This window comes from Onychostoma macrolepis, chromosome 24, assembly GCF_012432095.1.
Source record: "Onychostoma macrolepis isolate SWU-2019 chromosome 24, ASM1243209v1, whole genome shotgun sequence".
In the NCBI taxonomy this organism is placed as follows: domain Eukaryota; kingdom Metazoa; phylum Chordata; class Actinopteri; order Cypriniformes; family Cyprinidae; genus Onychostoma; species Onychostoma macrolepis.
In genome coordinates this window covers 23,902,119-23,929,186 of record NC_081178.1, presented here as the reverse complement: position 1 = coordinate 23,929,186, position 27,068 = coordinate 23,902,119, and the positions used below count along the sequence as shown (strand labels likewise).

The window sequence follows — 27,068 nt, the reverse complement described above, 5'->3', positions numbered from 1 at the left end:
AAGTAAAAGATATCTGCTTTAATTTCTATTTCTATTTTTTTTTTTTAACTTTGTCCTAGATGATATTTGTGGTAATTTGATTTAATAGACCTCACATATTGATTAGTTAATTGTTGGCAGTCAGCAGTCTAAAATTTTACATTATATAATTAAAAAAAAATTATATACACACAATTAAGGTAACAGGGTTGACATGTAAGATTGTTCCCCACTGAGAATCATAAAAAAGGTGAAGTGATAAAAGTGGGAGACTTTGATTTTCTCATAGAATATATAATTTTATTGCTTCTGATTTTGTTGCTACATACAGCAGTTTGTTTTTAATCGGGAAAAATTACTCGATGCTTTGAAGCATTGCATGAGTTGTGACTGTTTAGGATGAGGCGTAAAACAGAAAAGCATCCAAACAAATCAACCTACCAAAGAGAAAACATGCACTACTTCAAAAATTGCCTCGACAAGCACCTTTCATGTGCTACCGAAGATGAGACATATTCAAACGCCCTGTGAAGCAGCATTTTGCCGTCATCTTTGAGGGAGAACGTTCTGACCATCAACCAGAAACATCACAACTCCATCACTTCTGCTTCTCTTGAAGATACCAGCCAGAGCACTGTGCACCATCCCAGACATCACTTCAAACCCAGTCTGCTTCCTTTGAACAGACTCTCCATATCTGCTGCCAAACCTGGTTACCAGCAAACCCTGCCTGAAACTCTGAGTTTTAGAGAGTAAAAAAAAAAATAAAATGTTTGAAAAAGGATGTGACAATTTCAGCAATTACAGTTGTTGAGAAAGAAAAACACAGTCATGTCATTGTCCAACCCTTGGGTACAGCAAGAGCACCAAACCTTTTCATGCAGTGCCCTTTCTGTCACAGTCGAATAATCTGGACACTCCTGAGCGCTGATCCTAGCCCTGCAAAAAACCCTCCGGCAGGCCATATATCACTCGGTATTGATATAGTTCCACTACACTGCCACACCTGACATTTGATTCATAGCTTCAGGTGTTCTTTTTAAATTCTAAACAGTCAACAAGGAATCAAGGGAAAATGTCAAATGAGCGTTGTGCCGTGTTGGTGATTGGTAAAGCCTGTATGCCTCAAGTAAGTTATTTGGTTGGAACGTATTGATGTGTGAAGCAGCTTTCTGTCTTTGTGAGTGCCTTTCTGGATCATAGTTACAGTCAGAAAGAGCTGCAAATACTTTTTAGAAAGAGAATTTAATGCTGATATACGTTTACTTTTAAGTTATCCGTTGTATACTTTAAACAATTAAGGTAACACAGGGTTGACGTAAGATTGTTCCCCACTGAGAATCATAAAAAAGGTGTTGTCTTTGATGTTCTCAAAGAGTTCACTTCCTGACAAAATGATAAACAAATGGCATAGTTTTAATTAAAATGAGCATATTTCCTAATTCCGCAAAGATGCATCCTTATGATGAAAAACAGACAACAGAGTGTTTAGAAAAAGATCTATGTGCCCAGTTGAATTCTTGGATATTCATAGTTTTGCAGAAACGAAAACCACTCACATTTCTTTTTACATGCAAAAATGTAGTCATTTTGAAAAAAAAAAAAAAACTGCTGCGTTTTAATAAGTGGGTGGTGCACAGCCAAAATAAGCTTCAATGTGGTCAAAATAAGCTTTATTCTGATAGTAGAGAGTTAGCTATTGTTACATCAGCTATGTTTCCATCCAAAATTGCGAATTTAACTTGAGCACAAAATTGTAATAATGCATAAAACGTGCGAATAAAACACCATATCCATCCAGCGAGATGAAGAGAACCAAATTTTAGCCTCCTGGTAAACTGGTGCCAAATATCACAGAGAAAAAGGTAATTTGCTGAAGTAGGAGAAGCCACTGTAGGTCTTTTTGCATGTATAATAATAATAATAATAATAATAATAATAATAATAATAATAATAATAATAATAATAATAATAATAATAATAATAATAATATTCTTGCCCTTCGAGCACACAGACGAAACACAATAAACAAAGTCATGTTATTTTACTTTTAGAGTTGGATGCCTGCTGTTTGGAAACGCAGTCTTGTAAGACAGTTCTGGTAGGTAATTAAACCGAACCACTTTCATGACAGATTTTGGATCAGGCATTTCACAGTGACCAAAACAACATTTTAGATTCTGTGCAATGAAATCGTTCTACTGGTTAGTCCAGTTATGCCATCATATCGCACTAAGTCATATGATTTTTTTTAATGCACACAGAGGAATTATTTGGTAAATGTGTTTTCATCGTAGTTTATGCTCATGATTTCTTACTGTATAAAAAATTTATTCACCTCAATTTAGCATATACGTTTTTATGCACATTTATGCGCATCTTGGCGTTTCCATCTAGTGTTTTTAAATGCGATATTCCAAAATGCACATAGAAATAAGTGGATGGAAACACAGCTACAGTTTCTGGGTCAAGCAGCTTTATCAGATCCCAAAAGTAAATCACAAACACTGCTAATACTGTATACACTCACTACTGAAAAATCATGATCCTAACCTTTACCTTTATAGTGAAATCTCAGTTGGTCAGACAGTGATTCATCTTTTCTGAAACATTAAAATATTGCTGTCCAGGACACTGTGCACACAGAAACTCTAGTGTACAGCATGAGGCTTAGCTTAAATGTGCGCTATAAATGAATAGGCTGTTGAGATAGTGTTCTCACTTGGAATAGTGGTTTGAACCTAGAAACAGTATTTGACATTTCATGATTTAACAAGCAGATAACATTATTCACCATTCAAATAATTTGTTCCACCTAACATGACTCCAATAACGATTTTAAACAGCACTACAACCCAGACCTGAACGAATGTGTACAGGATGGCACAAACATTTGAAGTAACTGAAACGGGAGGCAGAAATGACAACATACCCAGAGCACTGTATGCTTCCTTCACCCAATTACACTCAGTAGTCAAGACAGCCAGAATTCGCTGTATTAGCACAAAACAACATTCTCAGAAACCCCAGCCCATGCACTGACGCGTTCCGCATCGTGTCCGACATTTATTAAACCTGCATATCAATCCGTGGCCTCTCACGACACAGATTTCCTTCATTAGCCACTGGTTTGACCAGGCTGCCTTACACTCAGCGCGGCGACATGCTAAGTCAATTACAGTATCACTACTTCTCACCGCTTCTCTTCGCGTGGATCACCAGGGACGTGTCATTGTTATGAGATGTAACCTTCGCATCCTAATACGCACTTGTACAACATCTGCTTTGATTTACAGTCCTGTTCTGCAGTCCCAACGGCTCCACCTATGATTGGAGGGTGTTAGCCAATGTGTAAAGTTAACTGCCATGGTCAGACCTCACTAACCCACCCTCCAACTCTCTTCGGGAAAGAGTTCTGCTACTAAAGGATGTTTTACCATTCTGGTTAATGACTGTGTGTGTGTGTGCGTGTGGTGATCGAGGGAGAACAGGGAATTCTTTTGCAGACAGTGTGTCGGCCTCCGAACTGTGCACTGACACTTATGACTGTCATTAGAGGCACTGTATAAAAACCGAAAAGTCCTAATTTGACATGGAAGTCACTGAGGCACGCACAGGGAGAGATGTCCATGTCCTCTTGCAGTGAAATATCTCAATGGTCTTGTGAGTGAGTTCATTAGTGCACCAGCAGAGGGAGCTGAAAGGAGCTCTTGGAGAATCTGGTCTCCTTCAACTAAATGCGAGCTGTCATTATTCATTTATCTGTCTGCATGGGGGTATGTACACTAGTGTGATCTCCATTAGCAGAGGTGAGGTTTGAGAATGTCAGTGTTGCATATAGTGAGCGACATGGCAGTTCTTGGGAAGCTCTGCTTTAGAAATGCAGGAAATGGAATTTCCCTGTTCGTGGTGAGGTGCTGAGGCAAACCAGATTACTGCAAATGCCTGCACTGTATATGTCATGAAGCTGTTTGATGGGCAAAAAGGGCTAAAAAGGGTTCAAAACAGGACGCTAAAACAGTTTGACTTTTTTATTATAAATATATTGATGGAATATAAAAGCACAGATGACTTTGCACATTGGTCTAAAAGCAGCATCGCGTTTTGGGCAAGTTCACCTGTGAATTTCAAACCTGTGACTTACTGTCTTCTGTGGAACACAAAATGAAATATTCTAAAGAAGAATTAGTTTGAAATGGACAAAAACAACAACAAAAACACTAGTCCATATGATCACTATATATAATTATATTCCAAGTTGAATGAAACACTGCCATATGTGTTTATTTTTTAATTTTTTTACATAAAAAAACTAACAAAAAAACAATGCATTAAGAACCAGGGGGTGAAAACTTTTGAACAGAATGGAGATGTGTACATTTTTCTTATTTTGCCTAAATATCATATTTTCTCATTTAGCACTGCCCTTCAGAGGCAACAGAAAAAAAAAGCAATAAACAAATGTTACTATTTGTTCTGCTTTCAAGCAAACTTTATAATCTTGTTTTAAAGATATTTTTACTGGAAAACTTTTTTTTTTATTTTTTATTTTTTACCCCCAGTGAAATATGTATTTATGTAACAACTTATTTTAGTTCCACATAAGAAAATCACATGGATTTGTAACGCCATGAGAGTAAGTGGAAATGAGTGATTTTCATTTTTGGGTGAACTATCCCTTACATATGCCGTAAGATTCTTACAAAAGCTTAAAAAGTGAGTCACCGTACCACAGTAACTGCCCAACTTCCTTAAAGAATTAATGAATTCAAATTGGAGAGATGCTTCATGAGTCATATCAGCCATGTTCTGAATATCACAATGTTCTCCCAAAGTGAGTGCAAGCATTCTTGGTCAGGAATGAAGATTAAGCTCATAACAGCCATTTCATCTTGAATTACCGATTGGTATTCAAAGACGAGCACTTCCTGTGCCTCAGGAAATGACATAATGTGAAAGGTTGAAAGGTGACCCGCTAATCTTCCCCTGTTTTTGCATCATCTCTGACATCTTTGATATGCTGCTCATGTCACTTTGTAGAAAATAGATGGCAAACACAACTAAAAATACAACTGAATGAGGTCAAAGGCTCTTATGGGACCTGAATTCAGCAGCAAGTTAATGCACAATCATTTGCATCTGCTCCGAATACAGTGCGACAGCTAGCAGCCTGGCACTGCGGCACCACAGAACCAAAACTCAAAGAAACAATCAATTGCGAGTCCAAGACTTGTGCAATTTTTTGTGCTGTGTTGAGGAACGAAATGTGAAATATCAACAAGCTGCAAAAAAACACAATAAGGAGCCAAAAACACAAGCAAAATGAAACAAAAATGACTAAGCACGCGTGCATGTTGCTGAATTATGACCCGACAGGCTGAGAGGACATTCTGCATGCACGGAGCGCCCATGCCCCGCAACCAATCTGACGCCTAATTAATCCTGAAGGTCTTTTAGTTCCGCCCTCCTCTCTCTCGTCCTGTCTTTAGGTCCATTTCTTTACCTGCTCATTCCTCATACGTCCAGATCAGTTTCAGCCTGTAGACAAACAGCACTCACGCTTACAGTGCTGCGCTAGGCCAGAGCCTGAAGGCATGCGTGTGTGTTTATGATAAAATACTAGGCATGTGGGAAAGCAGAAGTCATTTGTTTTAATGTGATCCTTCTTACAGTTGTTTAATGAATGCATATCTCATGCATACGGATGGGTGCATGGATATTTCCACTGTCCATGCAGTTATTGTGACTTTCTGTTGGATGTGCAATGATATTTCCTTAATGAGACCAAAGGTTCGCTTACATTAGTGTAATTTTGAACTGTATGAAGCACTTGAACATGAGTGAAATCTGCATGAGGAACCTTTTTGGCTCAATCACACAGATTTAAAGGGCACCTATTATGCAAAATCCACTTTTACATGGTGTTTAGACGCGTGTTGGCACAACCACCCTACAATGATAAAAATCCACCCACTCCTCATTTTTTAATCCCCTTTAAACCAAGTCAGACTCACTAGGCCTGCCGTTTTTATTCTCATGCAGTGTGATGTCACATTGCGTAGGGCCGGTTCCACGGCGGCTGATTGACAGCCCTGCATTGTTATAGTTTCCGCCCTCAGCGTTTGTACGCTGTGCTCCATTTTCTCTGCACTCGAGCAGCTGTAACATCTACAATGTCTCGCAAGCAATCCCGATGCTCTGTGTTTGGATGTATGACTGAACATAAGAGTCTTCATTTTCTCCCAACATCTGAGCTGCTGAGGATACTGTGGATTACTTTCATTTTTCAAGGTAATGCACCTCAAAATCTACTTAAATACGTGCATCACTCCAGACTCCTTTGTGAATGTCATGTCGTTATAGTGCTCAGCGTTTTTAACTGTTTTTGTGTGCGTATATTAAGTATTTTTAACTGCTCAGCGCTGCGCTTGTGAGTTTAGTTCGCGCCATTTATAGCGCAAGATGACATGTCAGCGTGGTGCGAGCTCTGTAACGTCGCGCTGTTTCGTCCCACTTTCAGTGCATTTGCCTTCCCATACGTACAGCTAAACACCGGTTCTCTCACTCAGTTATGTTGCTTCTACCGGCTGTTTATTGCTGAAGATATGCAATGCAGAGAGACGTATACGTGGCACCCTCTTCTGCAGCTCATTTCAATTTAAAGTGATTCACTCCAAAACGGCTCTTTTTTTAGACACACCCCAAAAATGACATTTTCCAGCTGTTATAATACATGATCTGTGGGGTATTTTGGGCTGAAACTTCACAGACACATTCTGGGGACACCCAAGACCAATATTACATCTTAGGGCATAATAGGTACCCTTTAAATTTAATGATTGGATTTGCTTGAGAAATTTTGTCAAACAATGGCATATTTGTTAAACCTGAGACTATACCACTCATTACTTGTCTTGGAAATATGTCCCCCCCAAACCAAGCAATATTTGTTCTCTCTCTTTTTTTTTCTTCTAAATATTATGTGCTACAACAACAAGCATTGACATTTACTCATTCAGCATTTACTTGGTGGTTCATGGTACTAAAATAGGTTGCAAGTTTGTTCAGGGGAATTCAAATATTACCTATATAATTTTTTTTTTTTGTGTGTGTGATTTAAAAATTTGTAATCACATATTTAGGCTTAAAGGATAAGTTCTCTCATTTTCAACTACATTTGTATTGATTCAATGCCAATAGTGTATGCAAATTAACAATGTGTACTCTTTTTCTGTTACCTGCACCGAGAAATCCTGTTTATTTGATAGCAAAAGTAAAAAAAAAAAAAACAATCTGTAGTTTTTACAAAAGGCCTGGAGCTGCAGCAAAAGTCCACTGGATACCAAAACAACATGTTTTCTGAATCATCTACTAGACTTTTGCTTCAGCTCTTGTGAGCACAATCAATTGAGTTCGATATTCATGGGCTTAATGCAGTTACTGTAGCCCAAAGTTATGCTAAAGAATTGCATTACCTGATGTATGTTATTATTAATACATGTAATTATTTGTTGAACATCAGTGTCCTTTTATAAAAAAAATCAGCCAATCAATGCAAAATTTCTGCTTCATTTCATTCCTAACATCACCACTTAAAGAAACAGTTCACCCAAAAATGAAAATTTGGTAACACTTTATAATAACGTCCAGTTGTAAGGCATTTATAAGTGATTAGTTAATGAACTAATCATTTACAAAACATAACTACATGTTCATAAATGATTAATAAGTGATATGTTAATATGTTTATCTATGTTTTGTAGATTGAGTTATATATCATTTACAAGTTCTTAGATGATGATTAACTAATCATTTACAAAACATGACTATACATTCACGAATGATTAAGTAATATGCTAACGATGTACAAATCTGTCATAAGTTATCTTAAATAAATAGCATATCATGAAATAATCAAACATATCCTTGGTAAATGGTTAATAAGTTACTAGTTAATATATTATTAAGCACTTATAAATCATTGAAATGTCAACATTGTACTATTATCTCACAGCGTTAAAAATACTCCATGTGTGTCAGAGAAGACATCTGTCTAACCCTCACATTTACATTGCAGTACACATTACAAAGTATTCAAAACGAATGAATCATTTACAACGCTTTCTGCATCCCCTAATCTAGTGTAAACTACTCATCAGTTGTAAATGTTTTACTCATCATTCGTAGATCTTTCACCCCAGTGTGTACACACACACAACCTGTAACCGGCAGGTTTGTAAAACATTTACAACTGATGAGTAGTTTACACTTTAGATTAGGGGATGCAGAAAGTGTTGTAAAATATTTATTCATGTGTTAGTAGATAATAGTACAATGTTGACATTTTAATGATTTATAAGTGATTAATAATATATTAACTAGTAACTTAACTAATAACTATACTGAAATTTTTTAAATTTAATTTACTTTTTGTTTTTTTTAAGATAAGTGGTTGCAATCAATTTATTTTAGCTACATTTAAATAAACAAATTTAGTTGACTAACTTTCAAATTTTTTTTTTTTATTAAAATGTAACTAAAATATATTGTTTGCAACCACTTACCTTAAAAACCTTTGATCTTTTACTAAGGATTATTTCATGATGCTATTTTTTAAGATATCTTACGAAAGATTTGTAAATCGTTAGCATATTACTTAATAATAATTTGTGAACGTATAGTCATGTTTTGTAAATGATTACATTTACATTTATGCATTTAGCAGACGCTTAAAAGCGACTTACATTGCATTCAAGTTACAGTTTTTACATTTTATCAGCTCTTGCTTTCCCTGGGAATCGAACCCATGATCTTGGCATTGCTAGCGCCATGCTCTACTATTTGAGCTACAGGAAAGCCATCATCTAATCACTTGTAAATTATTTATAACCTAATCTACAAAACATAGATAAAAAATATTAACATATCACTTAATCATTTGAACGCATAATCATGTTTTGTAAATGATTAGTTCGCCGTTAACTTATCACTTGTAAATGACTTGTAAATGAATTAACAAAACATATATAAATTGTTAGCACTTATTAATTGCTTATGAATGTTTTGTAAATGATTAGTTCATCATTAACTAATCACTTATAAATGCCTTACAACTGAACGTTATTATAAAGTGTTACCGAAAGTTGTCAATTTTTTCAAACCTGTCCCTTGCGGATATAACACGTTCAATCACATGTTAAAATCACATGTGAAATATATGAAACTGTCACGGTGCACACACACAAGGGAAGCGAGGAGACGTGGATAAACTCAAATAAACAGTCTTTAATTAAATCCAACAAAGGCAAGACAAGACAGGGCAGGGCAGGGCAGACACACAGGAACACCGGGAGTAACGAGTAGACCAGACGAAAAGGAACTGAACAGGCAAGAACTAAATACACAGGCTAATTACAAACACAGCTGAACGAAATCATATTAACTAATCAACCTAAACAAGGACAGGAAAATAACCATATATGGACACAAGAGGGGGGGAAACAACACAAGGGGTGACATAACTCTCCCCTCCCGGAAGGCGTGTCCCGCGCCATAACCGTACCACCGGGAGGGTGTGCTCTGGAGGCCCCTCAGGACAGACACGGACAGGATGACAGGACAGGAGCCTCCAGAGTGGGCAATACTACTCCCCCTCCAAAATGGGGTAGCCACAGCTGGCGGACTTGACAGACGAACTCCCACGCAATAAAACTGTGAAAAGGGGTCATTTTTAAAAAAATAAAAATATCAATGGGGCAGCTTACGGGGTATCAGGAGACCTCTGGGGCTATCCTCAGGAACAGGAAGCCCTCCGTGGGTTAAACACAGGAACAGAAGCCCTCTCCATGGGCTAAACACACAGGAAAACGACAATCCACAGGAACAGGGGCCCCCACTGGGCTAGGCTCGGAATCTGAGGGCTCTTTACTGGGCATGATGGAAGCACAACAGCCCTACTTGGGCTGGACGTGGAGTCAGAGTTCCCACACAGGGTAAACTCAGGAACCGCTTCCATTTCCACGACAGGAGAGGCAGGCGGCTGGGAATGGCCTCCGCGGCTAGAGGAGCCGCCTGCCCCAGACAAGTCTCCATGGACATGGCAAGACAAGACTAATAAAACTGTTCCTGTGGACACAACAAGACTTTAAAAAGACTGGACTCTGGTCAGGGGCTGGAGCCTGCACTGGACTCTGATCAGGACACTGGAAACGGCACTCCTGGCCGTGACTACGGAACTGGATGCTCTGGACGGCCGGCGGGCTTGAGGGAGCCACAGCCGGAGGGTGTGAGTGAGTGGCGGCCCGCGAATTTGACTATGGAGCGGCCGGTGAACGTAACTGATGAGTGGCCGGCGGACTTGATAGACGAACGGTCGGCAGACTTGACTAGTGATCGACCAGCAGGCTTGGGGTAGCCACAGCTGGCGGACTTGACAGACGAACTCCCACGCAATAAAACTGTGAAAAGGGGTCATTGCTTACTGTGTTGATCTGGTCCTCTGTCACGGTGCACACACACGAGGGAAGCGAGGAGACGTCAATAAACTCAAATAAACAGTCTTTAATTAAATCCAACAAAGGAAAGGCAAGACAGGGCAGGGCAGGGCAGACACACAGGACAACCTGATCTCACAGAATTCCGTGTAATGACCACGGACTCTTAACCTGTGACTGCACTTATATTTGCCTGTGCGTGTTTTATATTGTTCAGAAGTGGGTAGGTTTAGGGTAGGGGTGGGGTTAGGCACTCCAGTGCAAGTATAAATTAATATACAAGATATAACTGCATCGGAGTCACTCTTTTTATGGGGTCCGATGCAGCGCTGGTGTTGAACCAGTGAATCCGTGCATGGACCATAGCAGATGCCTGTCACTGACTTACATTGGTATCACTTCTGTGAGCCCATCACAGAATTTTCGACGATTCCGTAATGCCACCAAAGATTTGGGGGTTAAGAGTCCGTGGTCATTACACGGAATTTTGTGAGATCAGGCTGCACAGGAACACTGGCAGTAACGAGTAGACCAGACGAAAAGGAACTGAACAGGCAAAAACTAAATACACAGGCTAATTACAAACACAGCTGAACCAAATCATATTAACTAACCAACCTAAACAAGGACAGGAAAATAACCATATATGGACACAAGAGGGCGGGAAACTACGGAGCCCTTTACAGGACATTGTGGTGGGAAAAATTCAGGGTGGGAGGAAAACATTTTTTTCAAATGTTTTGCGTTCTCTCACAAAACCATTTGAGTTCGGACAAACGCGTCCTGTTTACTTTGCAGCTTGCAGTGGTAACAGCTCGTATGTTCACAATGGAGCGGTTCATAGAGTTTTATTTTGAACTTTGACTCAAGTATAAAGAAATACAGTCAGACAGTGGTTAGTTCAAGGCACGGTTTTGGGACATTCTAAAACGCTTTAATGTGGCTTAATGTATTAAAACAGTGACATTAGGACCAAATTCGATAATAACAAATACTAATAAAATTCATATTAATAATATTAATAAAGGAGAATAGCCCAGAATATGAATGCAACGGATTTGGTATTTTTAAATCACCGTTTTCATTATAGCCTACCTTAAGCGTTTTATGGGGAGAAAAAGCTTAGGCTACGTGCAGAGCATTGTGTTCATATTCTGGGCTATTCTGCTTAGTAATATTATTAATAAGGTTATTAATATTAGCCTAATAATTGTATCAGCTTTTATTATTATCGAATTTATTTGAGTCCAAGTTCAAAATAAAACTGTATGAACCGCTCCATTGTGAACATACGAGCTGCATGAACCTTTCATTATAGCCTACCTTAAGCGTTTTCTATGGGGAAGAAAAGGCTTAACGTGCAGGGCGTTGCGTTCATATTCTGCTTTATTAATAGTAATATTATTAATAAGGTTATTAATGCTAGCCTAATAATTTTTATCAGGATTTATTATTATCGAATTTAGTCCTCCAATGTCACTGTTTTAAAACATTAAGCCACATTAAGCGTTTTAGAATGTCCCAAAACCGTGCTTCGACATAAGCACTGACTGTATTACTTTGAGTGCAAGTTCAAAATAAAACTCTATGAACCGCTCCATTGTGAACATACGAGCTATAACCACTGCAAGCTGCAAAGTAAACAGGAAGCGTTTGTCCGAACTCAAATGGTTTTGCGAGGGAACGCAAAAGTTTTGCGAGAGAACGCAAATATCTTTGCGAGAGAACACATGTGCCATATAATTAAAAAAAATATATATATAAACATCAAAAATTTTCACCGAAGAAAGTAAGTCGTACAGCTTTGGAATGATGTGAGGGAGAGTAATTAATAGAACAGATTTGATATTTTTAGGTTTATTTTTAGGTGAACTGTCCCTTTAACCTAAGAATAACTGCAGTTTATGGCCTCTCATTGCTTAAGGCTTTATATTAGAGAGAATATATAGTTTTTGTTAAATATTACAATGTCAGTTTTGTTAAAAACAAAAAGGCTTCAGGTTACCGAGGGATACACACAGAAACCACCGGGGTTGATTTCTCACGGGACAATTGGCGAGATGGGAATCCAGTCTCTGTGGAGGCTTAGCATTTAATTCCTAGCAATGTGTCTAGTGTAAATGGACAGGAGCAACTAGATGTAGCCTACATGCACATACAAGTCTAACTAGGCATAAAGTCATGTAAAAGGCCACGTGTGTTCAGATAGGTTCCTCTGGCCTGTACTCTTCCAACTGGTTCAGTGAGATAAACTCCCCCCCCACCCCCCACCCCACACACACTCAGGCACTGTCTGTGATTTATCGGAGCCTGTCTGCTAGCTGAGTGTCTATGGCGCAGTAATGAACTTGATTATGCTTTTAATGAAGTGTGAGCATCTCATTGGGAGGTGATTATGAGCATGCGCGCTGATCACAGGAGACTGTCAGGTGTGAGAGATGATGAGTGTTTGTGGGTGTGAGTGTGTGTTTAAGACTGCCATCAATCCGGATGATTACAGGGGAAGAGGAAGGCAGTTCAACAGTCAGAATTCAGGCTCAGCAACAGACCTACAGAACCAAGGATTTTTGATGTGCCACTGAAAGCATCAGGAGGTCAAATGAAACGTTTCAACACTACTTAAACATCACATTTAAATTTTATTTCAAAATAATAATAATAATAATAATAATAATAATAATAATAATAATAATAGTAATACTACTCTTTTGAACTTTCTATTCATCAAAGAATCCTGAAAAAATGCATCATGGTTTCCTCAAAATATATTTTCTTTTTAAATCATTGTTTAAATCAAATGTATGCTTTAAAAGTAGAGTAATCATAGCAGTTTTCATCCATAGTCTGTCCGTTTAAACGTCTGCGTTTAGCTTAAAATGGCATCTTTGACAACATTATTCCATAAAAAATTATTTACATTCCGATTCTGACATCCAATGGCACAATTTCTTTTTTTTCTCTCTTATTCCATTCATTTTATCCATTTTCCTCCACTTGTTACCAGTGTTTTCTGCCACCACTATGCACGTGCAGCTGCAAGTGACGTAACTGTGACATCTACTCCAAATCGGTCTATATTTCCTATAAATTAGCAAACAATATTTACTGATCTTTTTTTTCTTAAAATAACTTGCATGTCTGGGATAAAGTTTCAGCAACTGCAGTCAAGGTTACAATATTTATATAAATGGAGAAAATTGGCAATGGAGACAAATGGCAATTGTTTTGATGCGTTTGAAATACCTATTCTAGGTTAAATTTATGTCATTTAATAGTGTATCATACATCTACTAGTTCTCACCACAAAAATGTGGAAATGGCATCTCCTATGCTTTAAAAAAGTCATGGGATTGCACTGCAGCATGTGTGTGTTTGTGCTGAAAGAATGGAAAGGATTTTCTATAGGTCATATTTTGCATAGGGATGAGACAGTTCCTGATAATGATAACCTTTTGGGTGTAAAGTGCTCCTATTAGATTTAAAAACGTTATCATAGAAAGACAAGCAAAGAGGAAATTACACTTAAATCTGGCATGATTTTTACTAAGACAGTTTAATGTATACATCTGCAGGTGGTTTCACTGTAGACTGTAAACACTACAGCTTTTGCGACGCTATCACAACATTGCTCTGTTTGTTTGAGCGGCCCGCCAATCACTCCTCAAATAATGCACAGACGTAATTACCAAATTTGTAAGAATGGATTAAGGAATAATTGACAATGGATTAATGCACACCTGAGCTTGTAACGTGGCCGTGATGCAAAGCAGTTGGCGAAAAATACAGGTTTGGAAGTGTAAATGCAACGGACACCTCTATCCTACAAGGCCTCAGAAGCTGAAGGGGCGCTTTATTCAAAAAGTTTAGGAAAGATAACTGTGAGCTAGACTTTTGACTTGTTGATGCTTTCAATGAATTTGACTTACTGCAAAAACCTCCTCATTGTTATTGTTAGCTATCAGGCTGAGTTAATGTTGATGAGCTTAATCAACAGCTAATGACAATGACCTCATTTGATAGATTTAAATAATACTCTTTATATTCTTTATTAACCATATTTAAAAAATAAACAGCGCCTGTGATGTGGAGATCCTCTAGTAGGCGCTGATAATGTTAATCAATTATGCTCATAATGTCTGTTTCACACTTTGCAATCTGTATTCTCTCTAGCTCTCTTACCATCCTGCCATCTCTAATTTTTTGTGGCAGTCTTAATTAATGATTTTTGCTTCATGGCTGCTGGAGGGTTGTTTATATCTGGTGTGATTAAGTCAGAGGGTTAAAAACAGAGAGAGAGAACGAGAGAGAAAGAAAGAGAGAGAGAGAGAGAGAGGGGGACAAAATAATCACCAAATGGCAGGCTGGTGGACAAGGTCACCTTCACGTGTATGAAAACAGTCTTAATTCACTCTGCTGGGGAAATTACGATGCTAGATTAGTCAAAGTCCATGCATACTTTCGGCATCCATATATCAAAAGTGCGGCATAATTCACTGAAGCAGAAAGCGAGACACCTACATGTTGTCGTTTCTCAATGAGAAAACCCAAAGGCCTGAGAAACCTACCAGACAAAATCATAACACCATGCGTCCTCCTCTGTTTAGGTGTTATTGTTCTACATATGATTATTTCTGGTGCATTGTAATGCAATAAAACAGAAAGGCAAATTGGCTAATGTAATGATGATAGTTTTTATTGTCTCATTTTCCATGCTAAATACCTGCCAGTGATGTTGAGCATATTAAGTAAATTGAACCTGACCATCTCAGTTTCCTCATATTCACCTCTGAATTCCTACCATTATTTTTCATCCATTATTTCAATGCAAAACTTCGCTTCTCTCTATCATTCCACCATGAACGCTTCCCTTTTATTGACTTTACTCTTCTCTCTCCCTCTCTGACCCTGCCTTTTAATACTCCCACTCTTTATGACTCCACCCTTTGACAACCCCTCATTGGCTGACCCTCACTCTGACCCCACCCATTAACACTCCTCCCCTCATTCTGATTCCAGTCTTTTACATTCTTTATCATTCTAACCTCACTCTTTAAAATTCCCTCCGCCATCTGACTTCACTATTTATCCCCCCCCCCCCATTTTAACCCTTTTTTAACACTCCCTCTCATTCTGATTCCACCCCTTAATAACACACTCACCCCTTAGCATTCTCGTTATGTCCATCTATTTTTAACATCCCCCTAAATCTGACCCCATCACTTAACATTTCCCCAATTGTGACCCCACCTGTTAAGACTCCTCAGTTTTGAACCCGCCTATTAACACTCCCCCTTTTCCTAACCCCGCCCATTCACTTTCCTCCCGTCATTTTGATCCCACTCTTTGACATTCGCCCTAATTCTGACCTCACTCTTTACAATTCCCTCCCCATCTGACCTTACTATTTATCAGTCCCCTTCATTTTGACCTCTTTTTAACACCCTCCTTCATTCTCTCCTCCTCTGACCACACCCTTTAACACTCTTTGACTCTGTCTTCCCCTTTTCATATTCTGCAATATTTCCCCTCCCTTTCCAGACCTTGCGGTTTAACACTCCCCTTACTAGGCGTGAAACAATTCGTCAACCTTATCGACAACGGTGACAATAAAACATTTGAGAAATATTTTTGTCGTCAAGTAGTCCTTCGATCTCACATGACCTAATGTAAGAGCCTGCAATAACGCAGTTTGACTAGTGTGAGGCTGTAGTGATTATAGCAATGTGGATGACTTCACAAGCTCTGCAGCTCTGTACTCTGGTAAAGTCCAGTCACGTCACGTTTATTTATATGGCACTTTATGCAATAGATAGCCTTAAATTAAGCAGCTTTACAGTATTAAACATGAAAAAACAAAACAAAACAGTGTCAGTGTCGCTTTCAGTTAGAATTACAACCTGATTTTCTGTTACAAAGCAGCTCTCCACTGTGGAGCTAGATAATGTTGTAATGAGTAAAAAACAAACAAACATTTTGTTTCATATTCACATGACTTACATAAGGAGATGTTAGGCAGACTGATGAGTCATTCAGTTACTTTTTCATGCAGTTAATTAAATAATTGTATTATAATTGTAATTACATAATATTAATATGATTTTCAAAAGCTGAAGTGATTACCTTATTATATTTATTTGCTAGAATAACTCAATATTTTAACTGAAAAAGCTGAATAATCAATCAAATAATTGAATAGTATTAGTACTATTAAATAATAACAGTCCACCCCCCCATCTGACTCCGCCTTTTAAGACCCCCTATTTTTCTTGACCCTGCCTCAAACACCCACTTTCTTCGTGCGATTCATTCCTGTAAGCCTTCTCTTTTAAATATCGGCTGCAACTGGAAGTCTCATGATTAGGCAGTGATTGATATTTAGCAGCATGCTGAGGTAATTTCTTCAGTCAAATACTCTGTGGTCCAAGGTTAACTATACTAGTGGCATGGTCAGGACCTGCAGTGGCACCAGCGTCGCCCTCTGCTCAGACTCTGGCTTTTTCCTGTCTTAGCAGGGTCTGTGCGTTGACTTGGCAACGCTGCAGATATTTGTGACTGCGCTGAGAGATTAAGTGGCCAATCAACCTAACCATGCACTGCAATCATTCTACCTTATAACGTGGGCAGACTCCTGATGCCAAATCAGTTTGCCCTGCATTTATACTTCTGAAATCAGAGGAATCGTGATGAAAACGTGAAGCTGCTGACATGCAGACAAAGCGTTCGGGTGAGAAGGTACGCGCAGGGCACGGTTTTGCAAATTTCCTATGCGTCCTTTTAAGTTAGGAAAGCACTGGGGGGACTATGATCCCATGATTGATGGATATTTTTGGGGTGACTTAAGTCTTGCTTCATACCTGGATCTCATATTATTGCTTCAATGTTATATTGACTTTCACAGAGCATGCAGGTAAATCCCTGCAGGGAGTGTGTGTGCATGTGTGTGAGTGTGTCATTATTTAGAGATGTGAAGAAGCATAGGGATGTGGGCAACAAGGCATGCAGCCTGGATGACGGTTCAATTTTTCATTTAAGAGGTGGTGGAGAAGGGTAGCCTGCAAGTTATTGTTCATATTTGCCTGGGGCATCACACTGCTATGGACGGCTCTTCCTACGGAATATTCCATCTGTGCCAGAATTGCCTTCCACCCACCGGAGTCTCCCTGTCCTTCTATTCCACTCCAAAGGTGACCCTTATCTCACTCACTCTTTCTGCCACTCTTTGTTGATTGCTTTCTTTCTTTACAGCTCGTTTGTTTCAATACAGCCTTAAAATCTCAAATTTGATTCAAAATTTCCCCCAAATCCTCATAAATGTAATGTGTCTGCATCAGGTTCAGAATTTTAGCAGAGGTTTGGGCAAAAATGCCTTAAATGTAGAAATCAGAATTCATTCTCCAGTGTGATTTCATATGTTTATTAATCTTTCTGCTTATCTTTTTGATATATTTTAGAAACTATATTGTAGAAATATTCATTAATTCATTGCAATTCTAATTATATTCTAATGACTGTGATGCAGTCATTTAAATAATTATATTTATTTATTTATTTATTTTGACTGAGGTGCATGCAACTGTCAAATTTACTCTTAAATTTAATAACATTTTTATAATTATTATAATTAAGCAACAATGTTTTTAAAAAATGAAACCTTTTCAGAAGACTGCGTTTAAGGCAGAAATTATATTTCGTTATAGATAAGCTGCAGCTACTAGTTGCTGCAATGAAAGCTGTTAAAGGAAGTTGCTTCAGAAAGAAAGAGAAAAACCTCGGGTCTTGAGAGCAGTGTGACAGCGGCAGAGCTGGCAGCGGTTGCTATCAGCAGGGCCCTGCGGCACAGGAAGACACCCTACAGGCAGTGGTTTGAGCGCCATCCAACCCTCAGATCTCCAGACTACTAAGAAATCGTCATACAAGCTCAAACACACATGCACACATGCTCGTTCCACTGGCCAGATGATGCTGGATGATTTTGTGATGGAAACGGAGGAACATTTCTAATTACATGTGCATGTTTCTGTCATCATTTCTAAGTGACTCAACAGCCAATGCCATAGTCTGACTTTCAAGAATTTCCACAAGGAAGTGCATTTCTGGAACTTAACTAGTGAGGCAAATCCTCTTATAAATCCTTTTAAAGAGCGTGGCGAGCAGGAGAAAGGAGAAGTTTCTCTCCGGCAAACATGTGCAGGTTGTTTGGCTGCTGTAGTAGGAGAGGAAAGACAACATTCTCCCTGTCGGCTCTGAGCAGGAAGGGGCTGAATACTAATATAGCACAAGAAACACACACACAGGAGAGCCGATGCTGACATACACGCAAATACATGCACATACTTGAGGAGAGAAAAAGTCACAAACATCACACAATAAACTGATTAGCCGCATACTGTACATCCATGAGTGATTCTTAAAAACGAAGGAAACTCCATTAATCATGGTAAAAATCCCTGTAATGCGAGGTTGTGAGTGGCTTATTGCTTTTAGAAAATGGCAGCAACAGCAATGTGTCAAATGTTCATTAATTAATTCATTTATAGGAACAATAAACAATTCTTCCAGTAAGTAAGATAATTAGCCAAACTATAGACTGTGTATGTACTATATGGCAAGCAACATAGAAACTTAGTACAATTAAACAATGTGATTAACTACAATATCATATAATTCAATTCAAATTTACAATTGACTGATATCACTTTATGCTGATTAAATTTTGACTCCATATGGGCACACAAGGGATCAAAAATACATTTTAGTTCTCTAAGAAAAACAACAACATTATTTTCCTAGTCTGATTGCTATTTACATATTTGACTAAATAACAGAAGAATGGGTCTGAGGATTGTTTGTCGATTTGCTCTGTGCTTTTTTCAATCTCCTTTGGGCAACAGATTGAATTAATGTTTATAGACACTGCCATGTCATACATGAGGAAACTAGAGATTGTGCAAAATAACAATACTTTTGCAATTTAGCTCTATAAACACATGCAAAGTAAAAAAAAAAAGAAAAAAAAGAAAACTCATTTGCTGGCACATCGGCTTTCTCTCTGGAGTCAGAGGTTCCCGAATGATAATTTGCCTCATTTACATCCTTTTTCCGTCTGAATAGATCTGTGAATAGATTCTGTTTACCTCTGGACCTTTTGCTTTCCTAAGTACACACACATGTGTGTGTTTACACTAGATATGCCGTCCTGTCCTGCCCAAAGTAAATGTTAAAGCCCGTGTGCTAACATAAAACGCTTCCACATTTTTCTCTGCGATATAGCCTAACCTCTCCCCCATAATCCATCTGTACTGCCCCATGCCTCCCCAAACATTATCTCCTCCCTCTTAATTAAGTCTTGGCTGGCTGTTCTGTATCCCAGCATTCCTGCTGCTTTGGTTATTAAGGCCCGCCGTATGGAACGAGTGGCCTGCCAGCGGCTGGACTGGCACACTCACCTGGGGCAAATGAGGGCATTTGATCCTACTGGGCCGGTGTCCCGCTCTCGCCTCAGGTGCCAGCCTGAAGTTGAAGAGCGCCTGCAGGGCACACAGAGCCGCCTGCCTCTTCGCCTGCTTCTTACTGCGACCCGAGCCCTCGAATATCCTGCCGTCCACTCGAACGGCCATGACGAAGCTGCGGTGTGCCCGTTTGCCCTGGACACGCTCCGACAAGCAGGCGTATCGCAGGCCGGGCCGCAGGTCATTGAGCAGGACGACCGGGCTGGGCTGGGTGACGGGATCCGGAGGTGAGGGGAGGCAGGGATCTCCTTGCCTGGCCTGCACCACCATCAAGTCCAATGTGTGGCGCAAACGGAGGGCGCTAGACAGCAACTCGCTCTCGGCAGAGCGGCAGCCGTCAGGCTCAAAGCCTTTGAACAGTGTGTCCGGGAAGTCGGCCTGGTCCGAGGTGAAGTCGGCTGTGGGGTTGCTCAGGCCGCCCATGGCCAAGTGAGCTTGCGAGGCGTTGGGAAACTGGATGAATGACTTTAGGGCCATCTCGGCTGCCTTCATCTTCGCCTTTTTCTTCGTAGGGCCGGTGCCCTCGAACGTGAGTCCGTTGACTTCCACGGCGATGGAAAAGAGAGGAGCGTGCACCGGTCCTGTTTGAGAGACCATCCGATACTGTAGACCTGGTCTCAGCTCGTTCAACTGGACCAGTGCGTTCTTTGGTGCATCGGACCATGCCAGTTTCTTGCAGTACAGACGCAATTTGCGCAAGTGTCCGTTATTGTCCTCCTCCAAAGGTCGCTTTCGCTTGAGGCCAGATGCCCCATCCCTGGGTGCATCGGACAGGAAGAGCGTTTGGCAGTCTGACGGGACAATAGCGCAATCTTCCAAATTTCCTGTGTTGCGGTTCTCCTTGACCTCAGCACTGCTGGTGCCTAGATTGAAAGCAGAAATGACGTTATTATGATCAAGGCACTCAACAAGTGCTATCTTCTCCATTCTGCTCATAATCTCACATGACCTGATAAAAGTCATATACAAGTTGACATTAAAAACTGCCATTACCATCCCCAAAGCAACAGTTCCATGTGAGAAAAGCCTCCTCTATTTAACTGTTGCAAAAACCCGAAGACAAATCCTCTAAAATGGGGCATTATCTGGCAAATCGCTCTGTAATCTCCCACAAAATTGGCTTGGAGTCTATACTTAAAGTGGGTACAAATCGTCTCCCCCATATACAATGCAAAGGAGACGCTCTTTTGTAATGCAGGAGAGCAGACGGTTATGAGATTTCAGTGTGTGAAAGTCTGATCACACATTAAAGCCTCTATTTCACACCCCAACTGTGTTGTGATGGAACCAAATGAAATTCATCTGTGAAAATAAACTTCAACACATGGTTACAAGCCTAAATTGTGAAAAAGGACCGAAATGTTGTTTTTGTAGTGCTGCCTGTCTCCAACTCTTCTAGCATACTGTATATTGTATATGTTAAAATCTAATTTAATGTTTTAATTTAATGAAAGGGTTTGTGTTAGTGATTATGCATACTGACTCAATGTGTCCTCGTCTTCTGTGCAATTGGCTGCTGGGCTCATGTATTTGTAGGGGGCAATCAGTGCAGACAACATGTTCATTTTCTCTGAAAGGTAAAAAAGAAAAGAAAGTTTGTGTAAATACAGCACATACTATTAACATACATGATTCGTACATACATGATTATTTCTTACAAAGTTATAAATAAAAAGATGAAGAGATTCTTAGGCCCGAAATATATTCCGTGCTAATCAAATGAAAACACTAAGTATGTACAATGAGATTACACAGTTGCAATGCCTTGCTGTTTGCATACTTATATAGATTATGCTTTTGGTCTAAGCAGCGGTGGAAACTGAGTTTCTGGTTGAGTTGCTGATAAACCAAATTGTGTTCACAGCCTCGTTTCCCTCTATATCCATGCGAGTGTGTGTGTGTGTGTGTGTGTTTGTGTGTGTGTTGTTAACACTGCAGGTTCCTATTAGGATCTCTGCTGGGCTCAACTCAGACTGTGGGGAATTGACAAAGCTGCCTGGACTCATAATTACATCCCACCTTTCTCAGCATCCCCTAATGATCAATAATTTTAATGGGCAGACAAAAAAAAGAAACAGAGGTTTTATGTGTGTATAGAACAGGGAAACTGAGTGAACAAAGAAGTGAAATGGGTGTGCACTCGCATAAGCCACATGAAATGTCCTGGCCATGCAATGATTCAGAATAGGACGTGATTTTTCCAATTCCGACTACTTCAGACAGGATAATAACAAATGCAAATTCTGATTAAACTGTTTTGCATTTTGACCTAGTATGAGACCTTAAACACCAATAACAATGGCCCTTCAAGAAAAAAAAAAAAACCTTTGGAATGCAAGTACATTGATAATATTAAACAAACCCTTCTAATAGTTGTAAAGTTTCAATTCTATCTATAAAATATTCATCCAAAAAAACTAAAATATCACTGAAAATGTTCAATCATCACACATTTCTCTTTTGTTAACAGTTTACGTCAGTATTTTCGTGTATATGTCCTATGTGTGCATGTCTGTCTGTCTGTCTCTATTTATATGGGGCCCCTAGAGGCCACCAGAAGCCCCAGACATGATTATTGTAGAAACATGGGTGTGGATTCATTTGACACAGTGTAGTGTACTGGAGTTCCCCTTCCTAGGCACCAGAAAATTATAGAATAATAGGGGTGCGTCATTTTGACTAAGGGTAGTATATAGAAATCCTACATGGGGCCCCAGTCATATCTAGGCATCTGCTTATTTATAGAAACATTGGAGTAAGCTCTTTTGACTAGGGGTAGTGTACAACCCAAATTCCGGAAATGTTGGAACGTTTTTTAAATTTGAATAAAATGAAAGCTAAAAGACTTTCAAATCACATGAGCCAATATTTTATTCACAATAGAACATAGATAACATAAATGTTTAAACTCATAAATTTTACAATTTTATGCACAAAATGAGCTCATTTCAAATTTGATGCCTGCTACGGGTCTCAAAATAGTTGGGATGGGGGCATGTTTACCATGGTGTAGCATCTCTTCTTTTCAAAACAGTTTTAAGAAGTCTGGCCATCGAGGTTATGAGATTCTGGAGTTTTGGTGTTGGAATTTGGTCCCATTCTTGCCTGATATAGGTTTCCAGCTGCTGAAGAGTTTGTGGTCGTCTTTGACGTATTTTTCATTTAATGCTGCGGCAAATGTTCTCTATAGGTGAAAGATCTGGACTGCAGGCAGGCCTGTTCAGCACCCGGACTCTTCTACTACGAAGCCAAGCTGTTGCAAAAGCTGCAGTATGTGGTTTTGCATTGTCCTGCTGAAATAGACGTCGTCTGGAGGGGAGCATATGTTGCTCTAAAACCTTTATATACCTTTCAGCATTCATAGTGCCTTCCAAAACATGTAACCTGCCCATACCGTATGCACTTATGCACCCCCATACCATCAGAGATGCTGGCTTTTGAACTGAACGCTGATAACACGCTGGAAGTTCTCCCTCCTCTTTAGCCCGGAGGACACGGCATCTGTGATTTCCAACAAGAATGTCAAATTTGGACTCGTATGACCATAGAACACTTCCACTTTAAAACTGTCCATTTTAAATGAGCCATGGCCCACAGGACATGACGGCGCTTCTGGACCATGTTCACGTATGGCTTCCTTTTTGCATGACAGAGCTTTAGTTGGCATCTGCAGATGGCATGGCGCATTGTGTTTACTGACAGTGGTTTCTGGAAGTATTTCTGGGCCCATTTAGTAATGTCAATGACAGAATCATGCAGATGAGTGATGCAGTGTCGTCTGAGGGCCCGAAGACCACAGGCATCCAACAAAGGTCTTCGGACTTGTCCCTTACGCACAGAGATTTCTCCAGTTTCTCTGAACCTTTTGATGATGTTATGCACTGTAGATGATGAGATTTGCAAAGCCTTTGCAATCTGACGTTGAGGAACGTTCTTTTTAAAGTATTCCACAATCTTTTTCCACACTCTTTCACAGATTGGAGAGCCTCTGCCCATCTTTACTTCTGAGAGACTCTGCCTCTCTAAGACATCCCTTTTATTACTAATCATTAACTTAATGGGGGTACATATCTATTACCATAATTTTATAGACATTTGGGAATTAGTTATTTTGACAAGGCAGTGTTTAGGGCCTCAAAGGCCCCTAGAGGGTAAATCTAGGCATCTGATTATCACCTGAACAGGGGATGAGTTCTTTCGACTCAGGACAGTCTGCGGAGAACCCTGGGGGCCCCAACCATACCTAGACTACAGACAATTTGAGAGACAAGGGAAACCGTGGAACTCAGTTGTCAGTATGTCACATTTTTTTCAGAAAATCTAAAAATCTACTTTGTTATCATTTCGTGGCTGGGGTTTCAATCACTCACTTAAGAGGATCTGTTTGCAAGGGTCGGGAAAGGTTTGCAGTCTACTCCACATCATAACATAGAAACAAAAACAATTCCCCACTTACTGCAAGTAGAATGAAGTGAAGCCACTTAAATGATAGAGAGTGCAGTTTTGTAATGGCAACAAGGCGCAATACAGTAAGACACAAAGGTCAATACGGTAATGTCCACCAAGCATCGTCACGTGAGAGTCTAAGGCACCTGTTGAACACTACTGCCCCCAGTGACTGGCAATAACGCAATCTAAAAAGTCTCACCTATCAGTCAGCCATATGAAATCCCTCTTGCTTGACTGAAACGTGACCAAGCCCTGGCAGCAGGGAATTTTGACAACTCGTAATGTGTTGAGTGTGATAAGGAGCAGGAATCCAATTATTTTGCTTTCCCAAGCAGTGGTCAAGAGATTCTCTCTCCCTCCCATCAGAAGTGTGGAGGATTTATAGGTCACATATAGCACAACCAAAGTGCTGAATGTCAGCACATAGGAGGGAAGATACGGTAACTGCATTGTACGCTTCCTGTGTGTCACTTCCTGAATGATGGCTGAGGAGAACAGGGCATGAATAAGTGATAGGAGGTGCTATCACTGTCATCAACCAATCACAAAAGTGCTGAGACAGACTCTCATACTCAGAGCGATGATGTGGGGGTCTCTCGAAGTTCAGCGGTATCTAACAAGCTCAGAGCTTTGCCATCACTACAGAGCCATTGAAGGTTACACGGCTGACGTGACACTAAGAATCAAAGGAGGCCTACAGGAAATTAAATGTGAAGCCTGTTCATCTCACAAATGAGAATGAGAGTACAGTGTACAGCTCAGTACTGCATTTGGACAAAATACACAGCTACTTTAAATGGTATGGGTCAATGGCAATGGGTTACATATGGCTCAGGCTCCGATGTTTGGGTGTCAGTTTTAATTCTACTTCAGTTACACAAAATAGAATTAAACTAAAAGAGTTTACAAATTAAATATACAGTATACACACACTTTTTGAAGGGTTCTGATAGTAAAAAAAAAAAAAAAAATCAAGGAGATCAAAAGCAGAAACAAAAGACAGGCAACACACATCACCTCAGACACAATCACTGGAATCATGCTCAGTCAGTTGTCACCGCTGGATGTTTTGTCATGTCACCCTCAAGCACTTTGACTTGCCTGTCTGTGAAGCCAAACAATATGAGCAACTAGCTGGAGCTCTTAAAACCAATCCATTACTGCTGCCATGTTGAGGAAGGACGGATCATTATTCTCTCTGAACTACGGCTGTCATGAGACCAAGATTTCAGGAGTCGAAATATCACCATTCTTGCTACCAATTTCAAGACCGGAGCAAAAACTATTATGTTATTCAACACACTCGTACAAAGTTAAATATTAATATATATACAATACCGGTCAAAAGTTTTTTTAATTTTTTTTTTATGTTTTTGAAATAAGTCTCACCAAGGCTGCATTTATTTGATGAAAAATATAGTACAAACAGTAATATTGAGAAATATTTAGTCTTTAGAAATCATTTTAATATATATTAATATCATTTAAATATTATTATCAATGCTGAAAAAATATTATTATTCCTTTTTTTTAATTAATTTATTTTTTTTAAAACAGTGACACTACCACTCAAACGTTTGGGTTAAGAATAAAAAAAAAAAAAAAAAAAAAAATCCAATTGGCAAGGGCACATTAAATTGTTGATTTATAAATGTTAAAAATAGTTTTCTTTCAAATAAATGCTATTATTTTCTTATCAAAGAATCCTGAAAATAAAATACAATATAAAAGTATCATGGTGTCCACAAAAAAAATGTTAAACAGCAAAAACTGTTTTCAAAATGTATTATAAGAACTCATTGTTAATAACTAACCACCATAAAGAATTATTAATAATTGAGTACCATCATATTAGAATGATTTCTGAAGGATCATGTGACATTGAAGACTGGACTGATGGCTTGACTTAACTAACTTCCGGTAGTCTATTAACATATTATTATATATATTATATTAAATAATTATCATATTGAATGTAGCATTCTAGTATTTCTCGACTGGTATCATATATATGATATATGTGTGGTAATTGTTTAGCATTGTCTTGGTACCAAAGTACTTTTGACATCACTCCTCTGAACCAAAGAAAACAGCAAATGTCAGGTCGGAACCAGAGGCCTGGCAGACTGCCATGTTGTCAGGAGACAGAGAAGAGAGAAACGGTGTAAATTCCGAAGACGAGAGGGGCTTCGACACACCATCCTCGGCTATCAGAAGTGAGCAGAGGTAATGAGCCAATCACATCTTCCCATGGCCCTCATAACCGTCAGGTCAGATGAGACACTGGAGACTCTATTCAAAAAGGCAGTGGGGAAATCATTGACTCACTCTCCCTCTCTTTATCTCTCTCCTCTTCCTTTCTTTCAATCACTCTTTCTGTCTAGGAGACCAGAGATTAAACACTGGTGAAGTGGCAAATGAGGGAGGCCGCATTGTCTCGCCATCACGCTAGGAATCGGATTTCTGTCAGACCGCTCAGCTGGAGCTTGGCAGAGACACCTTTTGTGTGTGCTAACCATCTATGTGTATGTGCGTATTTGGACTTACTTAGCAAAAGTTTGAAGACAAATTTTTCCAAAAAAAGTTAGCTAAATCTGACAAAATCTCCCTTTGGAGACAAGTGACATCCATGTTAGGA

General features: G+C 39.3%; 1 protein-coding gene across 2 annotated transcripts in view; it reads right to left on the bottom strand.

Moving 5' to 3' along the window:
• adarb2 (adenosine deaminase RNA specific B2 (inactive)) overlaps window positions 1-27,068 on the bottom strand; it is a 182,238-nt gene that overhangs the window by 42,464 nt on the left and 112,706 nt on the right. For both annotated transcript variants that reach the window (XM_058766024.1, XM_058766023.1), the window contains 2 exons: window positions 21,465-21,551; window positions 19,919-20,844 (listed from right to left, as the gene is read on the bottom strand). In XM_058766024.1, the coding sequence (XP_058622007.1) occupies window positions 19,919-20,844; window positions 21,465-21,546 (1,008 nt within the window). In that variant the 5' untranslated portion in view covers window positions 21,547-21,551. The remainder of the gene's footprint in view (window positions 1-19,918; window positions 20,845-21,464; window positions 21,552-27,068) is intronic.